The following is an 11,165-nucleotide window of genomic DNA, read 5'->3' on the forward strand; positions in this document are numbered from 1 at the left end:
TCTCTCTCCTCCTTTCACACTAATTCTTATCCAGATCTGACGATTCCCACTAGGCACTGGAATAGTAGACACTAATCTGTTAGTTCTTTGCCCTGACTTATCAACTTCGTAAGGTTATTTTCACTTAGGAATTAGACTCTTGTGAACCCATGCGAATTTCTAATTTGCTATGCAAGGGTCAGCAAACTATAGCATGGGGGCAAAATCCAGTCGACTGTACCTTCTTGGGGTAAATAACAGGTGTGTCCATTAATTTACATATTGTTCAAGGCTGCTTTCAGGCTACAAGGGCAGAATTGAGTAGTTAAGATAGAGATCATATGGCCTACAAAGCCTAAAATATTTACTTTGGCCCTTTCCAGGAAGTTTGCCGAATCCTGGCTTAGCATAGTAGCTGCCGTTGCAGAACAGATAAATGCATATGTATGAAGGGCTGAATTTCAGGCAGGAATTTTACCCTCTCCCTTGTCCTAAAGGCCTCTTCCTCTATTCTCAGCCTCAATAGTTTCACCTTAGACCTTGAGGCCAGAGCAGACCTTGTCTCATCCATATACCTTTATGAAGACAGGCCAATATCTACTCCTGAGGTTGGGGAGCAGGCCTGCTCCACTTGTAGGTCAACCTTAGCTCTGATGTAGAACCTACCATCTGATATATGGCTGCTTCCAAAAATCAAGGTATCTTGTATCCTAAAGGAGAAAGGGACCCTGGTCAGTTTGGTCTCCTTAGGGTACAGAGTCTAAAATAAAATCTTCAGTAGGTTCTCGGAAATCATCTGTTGAACCCTGTCCTAGCTTCACTTCACCTGGCTTTCCCTGTTCTAGTCTGTACTTCTTTGCTAGTTCTGCAGATCTAGTCCTCACTTGTTCTTTATTAAATGATGTCAAAATCAGGTCTTCAGCCTCCCTAGGTACCAAGTATGGAAGATGCTCATTCTTTGGGTTGTAACACTGATGAAGTCTCTCCTTCTAGTCTAGTCCTGGCTTAGCCTCAACTGAGGTTGGATTATAGTGATAAGACCAATCAGAAGCTGACCCATCCAATACCATTAATCAAAAAATTTTAATTCTTAGCCTTCCTAGAGTTTATAACTCATTTAGCATTCTTATCTGCTCACCACCAAGAAAAAAAATTAAAAGAGATACTGGATGCCTCTCTATCCTATTATTACTGTTCTCTTATGGGTTTATGATGCCATAGGAAAGTAGCATTAGGAGCTTTAGGACAGTCTATCTGGAAGGTCAGGAATATAAGGGTTTTTTTCTATTATTCTGAGATATAATGAGGCAAAGATTTCTAAGACTTACTTAGAATATCTGGAATTTTTATGATATCAAAGAAACATCTTTTTTATTAATAATAGATGAAAGCAAATTATCATAGCTATATAAACATGAGTAGTTACTGATATTAATATAAAAAATAGTAGACAGTGTAGAAATTGCAATTAAAATTCTGAATGATAGGAGTTGAAAAGGTAAGATGAAGGATTTCACTAAAATATAAACATTCTGAGAAGACCAGAGGGATGGACGCACAGCTGTTTGGGATAGCAGCATTCAAATTTAGGAGATGGAAGGTTATGTGCTATAGGCATTAGTTTGGAATTCCCTACAACAGTAAGCTTTTAATATAAGGAATGAATTAGAAATAATAGGAGTAAGTTTCGGGTTACTCTGAAGAAACTTAACATTGACCCACAAACAGCTTACCTTTGTTTCAGTTCTCTAAGGTTTTATTCGAGTCCTCACTTGCCTACTCTTCAGAGTGATCTTAGCATTCTAAGATTAACTCAGAACAAGTATCTGGCATGTTTTAGTAGATAAATAGGTTGTACACCTTTGAAATAAAAAACACCCCCACAGGTCTCTTGAATATATTTCTCTTAAATAAAAACGTAAAGAGATCCAAGTGAAAGATGCCCAAATTGAGCACTGAGAGGAAAAATTAAAATTCTCTTTAATTATATAGTCAGTCCTTGTCTCAACATAAAGCTTAGAATAATTTCTGCAAATATTGAAGAAGACCCTCTTAGACTAAGGAGACTAAGAAGAAATGGATATAGGACCTACTCAAAATTCTTACGGCTATAACGCCAGAACATTGTCAAAGCTACTTTCTAAAGATCTAGTTCAAAGTGAAAATTTTTCATGCGAAAGCTCACCACTAACAAGTCTTGTGATCTAGCTGTTGAGGACTCGATTGCATTTTACTCACTCCTAATACAATTAATGAGGCATCATGGGGAAATCACAAACCAAGGTCTGTATGAGTTTTCTCCTAAATCATATTCCAAGAAAATACTTCTTGAGTTGTTAAAAATTATACCAAAAAGTTGATTTGGAAAACAGCAACAGTTATCTTCTGATTTACTATACCTCCTTCAGGTTTTTTGCAACATATCAATAAGTTAGAAACTTTATGTATTTGATGAAATATTTTGAAGCAAGAATAAAAAGTCCCAAAAGGTCCATTGCAGATTTCAGGATTGTTCGTAGAATATGATACAAGATTCTTTAACTCACCTCCAGATGCCTTTGACCTTTCTTTCAACTTTTCTGCAGCCATTTCACCATAGCTGGGAAGTTCTGACATCTTCACTCCAGATCGAGCTTCTGCTATTAGCTGACGAGCTCTCTCTCTCAGCTGCCGACGTCGCTCTTCATCTTGCTGCTAAGATATATTGAACAGTTGCCAACTCAGTAATTGACAGAAATGCAATTTCATTTTCAATCTGATCATCATGATAGTAACTGGTTTACAGCATGGTGCTTGGCCCACATTATAAATAGGATGCTCTATATCAGTTGGATGTCACACCATTTTTAAAAGACATCCTAGAATCAGAGTTTTAAAAAACATTTACAAATTATTGTACTAAAATGTCTGTTAAAAATTCAAACTAGCCTTTAAAGATGTTTGGCAATATATGTTACTGAGAGAATAGTAGGAACTATCATTAACAAACTAATCAGGCTTACAGAAAAAAGTCACAATACTGAAAACAGAATTCCAATTAATACTTTATTACCTAAGAATAGAATTTAACTTGCGATATTTCTAATAAAGGCATAGAGCACCGGCTAAAAGACATCTTTGATAGCAGAAAGTGCTGCTACACCATGTTGATAAAATACAGGAAATGACATTTTTAGGAGGCTGGAGTAGGAATGGGGATAGTACATTAGTTACACAGTTATTATTGCCGGTAGTTTTAAAATCAGAATTGAGCAACTGCTCGACTACCCCCAATCCTACTCCCTCCCCACCAGGTGCAAACTGAGAAGAAAAAGTAAAATCTAATATGGTTTTTGATATTTAAAATAACTAAAAACTACAGAGAATTAATAACTAAAACAGTTTTTGCCTACTAAAAAAGGGTTATTATGAACCACAAATAATGAATGTGAAATTTCTCTGTATACTGGAAAGTATATAAAATAAGGCATTATGATGACAAAACAAAGCCTAAAACAATCTAGCTCCAACATATCTTTGCAGTATTATCTTCCCTTAGTCTCTCGCACTTTCCATAAAACCTCACATCTATTTATACAGAATTTCCTGTGTCACGTAGTTTCATGCATCCATGGATTTGAATATGTCATTTCCTCTTCCTAGAATGTTCTTCTTTTGTCTTATCTAACTTTTACTCATTCTTCAAGATTCAGTTTAAATCAGTTAAACTTCCCCTGACTATTCTTCCCTCCTCCCCACTGATAGAATAAAGTTCTCTTTCCTCTATGTTATCCTGTGTATTCTATGTGTGTTATTACTTTTTAAAATAATACTAGTCAAGCTACATTATGATTCTGTAAAAATGCTTCCTTCTCAGTAGAACTGAGCTACTTGAAGGCAGGAGCTATATCTAATTTATCTTTGTGTCCCTGGTCCTTAGTACATACCTTGGTACTTGCTATAGAAATTTCAAGTACGAAAACTTATAATTTACACCCTCAAAAACTTATAATATAGCGGGAAAGATAAAATAGCCACAATAAGGAGGTCTGATGGAAATGCAGCAAGATTCAGCAGAACATTTTTGGCTGAGAGACAAACAGGAGGCATCATGACATCATGGTTTTTGAGTTGGGCCTGCAGAAGGGGCAGGATTTGGAATGAATAGAAATGGGAGTCAGCAGTTAGGTAGGTCAGTGTAGGAGAGATGAGGAGGTAGGAACTATATACAGACATAGAGGGAAGAAAGTATATTGGAAGAAAAGTACATAGTCTAGTTTTCCTGAGCATAGGGCAAAAATAATGACAGAAAGACAAAGCAAGACAGAGAGAAAGGCAAGAAAAATAAAGCTGGGTAGATAGACTGTAGAGGCCCTGTCCAAGAGGCTGAAGTACTTTATTTATTCAGCAAGGGACAACTAAAGGTTTGTTTTTATGTTTGTTCATCTATTTGTTTTTTGGTCTAGGGGAATGACCAATCAGAGGTGTATTTGAGAAAGATTAATCTGACAACAGTGTATAAGACAGGTTGGCAAAGAAGGACTGGAAAGACACTAGTTAGGAGGCTCTTAAAATAGTTTCAGGAAGCTGTAATGAGATCCAGAACTAGGATGGCAATAGGAATGGAAAGAGACAAGTGTAAGAAATACATTAGAGATAGATGCGGAGAGAAGAAAAATCTGACTCAGAAGTTTTACACTTGGGCAACTAGTGGAACTAAAAATAGAAACAGAAAAACTAAGAAACTATAAGAAGGGAGAGAGAGAAAGTTTGGGGTAAGATAGACTGGGTTTGAGAGGCTGGCAGGACATCTAAGTAAAGATGTTAGTAGGTAGTTGGGGAAGTGAAACTGATGCTAGGAAGTGAAGTTAAACTACGACTACAGAGCTGATGGCTGAAGTTATAGGAGTTACGAAAGCACCTGAAGAGGTACTATAGAGAAAAAGGAGGGCCACTGCCTGAAACATGGAAAACATCTATATTTAGATATAAAGAGGAGAAGGAGACAGAGAAAGAGAAGAAGTACTAGAACACTGATGTACCCTACTTTGAGAATCAAAGTTGAAGAGGCTTTCATGCACAAGGGAGTAATCAAATGCAGTAAATATCAGAGGTTAATGAGTCTGAACGTTAAAAAAGGACAAACTTGGTAAACAGTATCATTAGGGACAAGGGTAAACCAGACTGGTAGAGCTCAAGTCTAGGCAATTCTTTCACAAATTTTGAGATGGCTAGAAATAAGAACTGTCAAAATTAATGGGGATAGATTAATAGAGGTACCAAATGAACCCAGAGACAGGCTTGAAGCTCCCAGTGGACAAAATGAACCAATTTCAGCATCAGAAGAACAATGACTGCAATGAATTGAATCAATGAAATCACACACTGAATCAATGAAAATTCATCAATTCATTATGACATTCAAAAAGTTCTTAGAAGGATGTATAAACTTATTTGAAGCAGCTTTTAAAATAATTCCCGAAAATTAGTAATTAGGAGAAAAGAATAAAGCAATTGTCTTTCCAGTGGGAACTGAATTTTAGGGTAACTAAATAGTCCCAGTTAATGAGAGAAAGCTCTACTTTATAAAATAATGCCATCTATAATAATAATTTTTAAAAGGTAAAATTATAAAAACATAACTTTGCTATTCATAAAAGAATGACTGATTCTGGCAAGGACTATCAACTGTTATTAAAGCTCTCAGGTGAATCTCTGACGGGGAACTGGATATTCATATTATGCTATGGCAGACTGCATTTTCCAAATAGTCACGACAGTTTTCTCATCCCACATGTTCTCTGCAATGTGACCTTGCCACTTCCTCATCAAGAGTTTAATTCCTCTCCCCTTGAATCTGGGCCAGCTTTAGTGACTTGTACATAATCAAGAAAATACAGAAGTGTTGTAGGTGACTTCCACAGCTAGGTAGGAAAGGTCCCCTTTGCCCAGTTCTCGTGAAATTCTTGCGTTTTGTAGTCTTTGGGACCCCAGCTGTCATGCTGTAATAATCCCAGACTACATGTAGGTGCTCCAGTCTACAGTCCCAGCAGAGTTCAGTTTTGAGTCTTCCTGGCTCAAGGGTCAGACAGATGAATGAAGAGGCCTTCAGACGATCTCAGCCTTTAGCCATTTTGAGTCACCCCAACTGTTCAAGTCTCCCCAACTGAGGCCCCAGACAATGTGGAACAGAGACAAAGCATCCCCATTATGCCCTGTCTGAACTCCTGACTCACAGAATCTGTGAGCATAAAAACAGTATTTTACACCACTAAGTTTGGGGTAGTTTGTTACACAGCCATAATAATTGGGACATATGCTTAGTAGCACCACACAGGTTATTTCCTGGTTGCAAGGGGAAAACCTAATTGTGAATGGATCTCTCCATTAGGGACCACTAATCTATGGTCAGTCTTAGCATCCTTAATGTTGGGTCAACCACGTGTTACATGTTTTTTGATGTGAAGCACATGAAGAGCACACCACCTATAAATGCCAGCCCAAATGTTTAAAGTGAATCCACTAAGCCTTTAGGTATTATTTCCAGTTTATTATAAATACAAAGGATAGAGAAACATGATAAATGACACAGCAAGGAAGTAACCAAACAAATCCAGAAGGTAGGATATTCAGGACAACCGATCTGGTCATTCTAACCAGAGAGAGTTAAGAAAACACACACACAGCAAAAAAACAACTAACCAATCACCATCACCACCAACAAAAGGGACTTAACCAGGTGCAATGTATAAGTCCTGGCTCAGATACTGGTTTGAACAAAGAGCTGTAAAGGACACTGTTGAATATAATTAGAGAAACCTGAATATAATGATAGCATTAAATGAGAGGAAGTATAACTTAACTGAAAAAATAGTTTATACAGTAATAACACTCATTTTGTCGTTTTGGCAAAATAAACACACAAACATATATGTATAGAAAAAGACTTGGAAGGATATTCACAAAATTGTCATGGTGTTGACATCTGGCTGGGAAATGTGATATTTTTGTTTTCTTACTTTGTCTCCATTTTCTAATTTTCTATAATACACATGTACTACTCTTGTAGTAAAAGTTTTTTTCCTTAAAAAAAAGACTCATGGGAAGGAAGGAAAGAGATGAGATGGTGGGCTTTCTGGGGTGGGTGGTGATTATGGTAGGGGCAAAAAGAGAGATCTAACATTCAAGGGAAATTTTCTTGGTATTTAGAGACACAAGCTCACTTGCGGTTAGAGGAGTAGTAAGTGCTGGGCAGAGTAAGACTAAAGATGCAAGAATAACATACAAAAATCCTCAGTTCATTATTAGTATTTCTCAATGTGGAAAACATACTAGGAATAACAGAAAATGCAGGCTTCATAATGGTGATTTTGGTGATGGTTCTTCAAATTTCCTGAGCTTTGATGCGCTAAGTGCTTTATATGTGTGATCTCATTTAATTTTCACAACCCAATTTTTACCAATGAGAATAGTATTTAGGTTTAGCATTTCAAGGTCACACAGGTAGCACTGATGTCAGAGTAAGGAGTCCAGCCCAGGTCTGACTATAGAGCCCTTGCTCTTAACCACCAAACTACTTGATCCCAAAAAGCATCAAATTACATGGCCAACTAAGGAAAATTGAGCTTTTACTAAACTTCCATCTTTCAAACTTAAGAAAAGTTAAGAGCACTAATAAAAACCATTATTTGATATGCCTCAGGCAACTAGGTTTAAGTGAATTTCACTGCGTGAATAATAACTTCTTGCAGAGCTGGAATTTGGTGATTCAGACTAAGATGAAGTGGTCTGGGTCATCTTAACTGAGTTAAAATGAAATAAATGATTCTACCTCTCTGAATATGAAATGGGAACCTCATTTTTTCCTCACAGGCTACCACCTCTCCTTGGCTTCCCCCTCCTCTCTCTCATCCCCCAATAACACTCCCAGCTGCAAATGTTTCTGAGAGCTTACCAAGAGTGTAATTTAAAGCAGGCAATCATTAATAAAACCAACTCTAAATACTAATTAGGGACACTTTATCAATTTCCATGTAAATTCTTTGTTTGTACCTATTTACCCGTCATTGTTCTCTATACAATAGAAAAAAATGCAAATGAACAAATCAGAATGCAGCCCTAATGGGACTTTCTGTTTATAACCATTAGCCCAGAGGTGTGCTGTAATTCAATTCTCAAGTACCAAGATTTAGCCTCATTAACAGACTGCAAGGGCAGGTTACAACTCATAAAACCCTACAGTAAACAAAGTTTATGGACACAGCACAAAATCTTGAGCCTGATTGACAGAATTCTAGTTCCCTATCAGATTGCCTTGATTTACTTTTCTACTAATGTCCTAACGCGACAGAGACCATTTTGCTTGGGCATAGAGCTCTCCAGTGGGATGGCATATCTGCGCTGTTTGTTTTCTCACCCATTAACTTCCCTTAAGACAAAGAACCAACTGAGAAAATAGAAGTTAATTGTTAAGAGTAGAAGGAAAAGCTTGTAATTATAGCAAGTGATTATGCAAACAATTTTAATTTAACTGATAGTATTAATTTACAGATTCACTATAAGTAAAAATACCTGATTTTAATTTTTATATATAAGCTCCATTACAAGTTGATTTTTGCAGCTATAATTAAAAATTAGATAGCAATAAAATCTATGCCTCTTTTCCACAAAAGAGACGTATTGTTTATGTCAAAGGAATAAAATGAACAGCAAAATCAGGACAATGATTATTTCATTGTTTCTGAATAGCATTCAGCACAACTGCTCATATATGTTGATAATGAATATTTCTGACAATGATGGTTTGCCTAAACCTACCCAAGCACAGAAATGCATTACTGCTATCTGTTTTGACCATTCTGCATTCAAAAGAAAACAGAAACTCATGGCTATAAATAAATCATCTGTTTACTACGTCTGCTGAAAAAAATAAAAGGACTCTTGTCATTGGGATGCAGAGGTAAAGTAACTTAGAAGACTGTTGTCATTAAAAATACACTCGAAAAATTCAAAATGTAGGAAACCTATATATCTTTCATTTACCTGCCTAGTCTAAATATACCTAAATAAATTGAAGTAGTTAGGCTTCCTATTTCTAAGAATGGGCCTGATGACATTTACCTTTTTCTATATAGTATTACTTAGACCAAGTTATGTAGGATGATCTAGGTTTTGTAAGATGAATGTACTCTTTTGAGGGTGTGATGGAAGCCGTATTTTTGGGAGGGCTCCTTCTCCATGACATTTTTCTTTTACAAGTTATAACAAACGTCTGAGTAAATACTAGTTCTGTGCCTACGCACACAGCGTTTTCCTTTGTGTTGTCTCATTTACTACTCACAACTCTGTGAGGTAACTACTATCACTCTGATTTGATAGAAATTGAATCTCACTTAAATACCACTTGTAAATGGCATAGTAAGAATTAAAATTAGTGTCTGTCTGATTTCAAAGCACTGGTCCTATGTATTACATAACTGTGTTCAGGGAATTTTTCTGAAGCCCTACTGTTATTGTGGTTTTTTACTTACACTTTGGCTAAACAAATAAGGTTAAACTTCCCTTTGTGCTACCTAATGCAGAGAGGTGAAAAAAACTAACTTGTTTATATTCATTTAACTTAGGTTCCTGACCTTAAATTATAAGCCTTCAGAAAAGTGCTGAACGTAGTACACTTAAGCTTTACTTTTCTCTTTGCTAACATCCTCAGGATAAGCCAAAAGTCCTGTTATGGTACAAAGAGCTTGTATTTCAACACAATGAATTTAAAACATTCAAATATAGAAGATGGATCAGAACTAACCACTTCGGACCTAAACCGAAAAAATATTTAGCCCTTTCACGGCATGTCTCCAAGTTACTATTTTCCTTATCGTTCTGAAATGGTCTACAATCTGCCATAGATAGATGCACTAGTAAAACTTGACAATTTAAGGACAAACTCTTCAAGAATAAGTAATGTAATTCCTTGTTTCCTTTCCATAAAAATGCATTGGTATGCAATTTTTATATTTCACAGTTCACCGACATCTAGGCAAGCTTTCTTCCACTGCTTCAATGGTGCTACTTTTAATTTTATCCTCCTTAGTCGTAGTAATTAAAGTGATCAGCAGTGGCATCCCAGCGGCTTTGACACAGCTACAACCCCCTAGCAGACTTTTGCTTTTAAGGGGAAGGGGAAGAAAAAGACTTGAGTTTCATTTCACAGAGAACAAGAAAATCAAGCTTCTCCAAACCTCAACTTTATTCAATTGTTCTTTCAGCAGCCTTTGGATCTTAAGAATCAAATAAAAATGGCTGCCACGGGGGGTCCTTTCTATACTTGCCGCAAATGTCACCGACTGACATTACTTTAGCCAAAAAATGATGCCATGGATTTGTGAAGGTGAATTAGAACATGAGAAACTGTCAGTGTAGCTGCTGAGATCATTGCCCACCCAATGGTGTCTTTCATAACATTAGATATTTTTATTCAGTCAAAAAATATAGATTGAGAAGTCTTTCTATTTAAGAAACATGTCTACAATGTTTTCATGAAACAAGCTTCTACAAAACTTTAAAAAATAATTATTTCAAATAATGTAGTTGTATCCTTGCTCTTTGTAAATCTGTGTGTATAACAGAACAAAGCACCCTATTTCTACCAACAAATCCATAATTCCATATCCTTTATCTCCCTTAATAACACAATATCCTGTGCTTACTTGTGTTATCTTCAGTTTCATACAGTCTTAGTAATTGGACTGTTTATTAATTGGACTAAATACATTTTAAATTACCTAATTTTTTTTTTTAAAAGGGCTTTACTTATTACTACTAGTATTTCACAGGATTCTGTTCTCAAAATAGTCCATGAAATTCCTCAATTTTGTAGTAAACTAAGAGAAAGGTCTTGACTGCCACCCTTTCATCATTAGACAGGAAGCAAGGCTCTGTTATTAGGCATTCAGAAAGGACAAGGAGAAAAAAAAAAGAATTCTGCGCTTGTCCAGAGGCAAGGATTACCAAAGTGCACCTATTCACTTGCTACCAAAGACAGAATGAAAATAAAAAATAAAATTACGAGATCTTTAAAGGTTTGGTAGACTAGATATTTTACTGCCAGCTTGATCAGCTCTTGACTGAATAAATAGGATTTAGGGTGAAACATTAAAACTGTTTAGCAGATCTTTTCAACCCATTTCAAACTTTTCTTATGCTGGTTTGTA

General features: G+C 36.2%; 1 protein-coding gene across 45 annotated transcripts in view; it reads right to left on the bottom strand.

Annotated features, from left to right (window-relative positions):
- The window catches only part of EHBP1 (EH domain binding protein 1), a 479,839-nt gene that overhangs the window by 57,101 nt on the left and 411,573 nt on the right, over positions 1 to 11,165 (bottom strand). For all 45 annotated transcript variants that reach the window (XM_070235400.1, XM_070235417.1, XM_023619016.2 and 42 more), the window contains one exon: positions 2,526 to 2,673. In XM_070235400.1, the coding sequence (XP_070091501.1) occupies positions 2,526 to 2,673 (148 nt within the window). The remainder of the gene's footprint in view (positions 1 to 2,525; positions 2,674 to 11,165) is intronic.

This window comes from Equus caballus, chromosome 15 (genome assembly GCF_041296265.1).
Source record: "Equus caballus isolate H_3958 breed thoroughbred chromosome 15, TB-T2T, whole genome shotgun sequence".
In the NCBI taxonomy this organism is placed as follows: domain Eukaryota; kingdom Metazoa; phylum Chordata; class Mammalia; order Perissodactyla; family Equidae; genus Equus; species Equus caballus.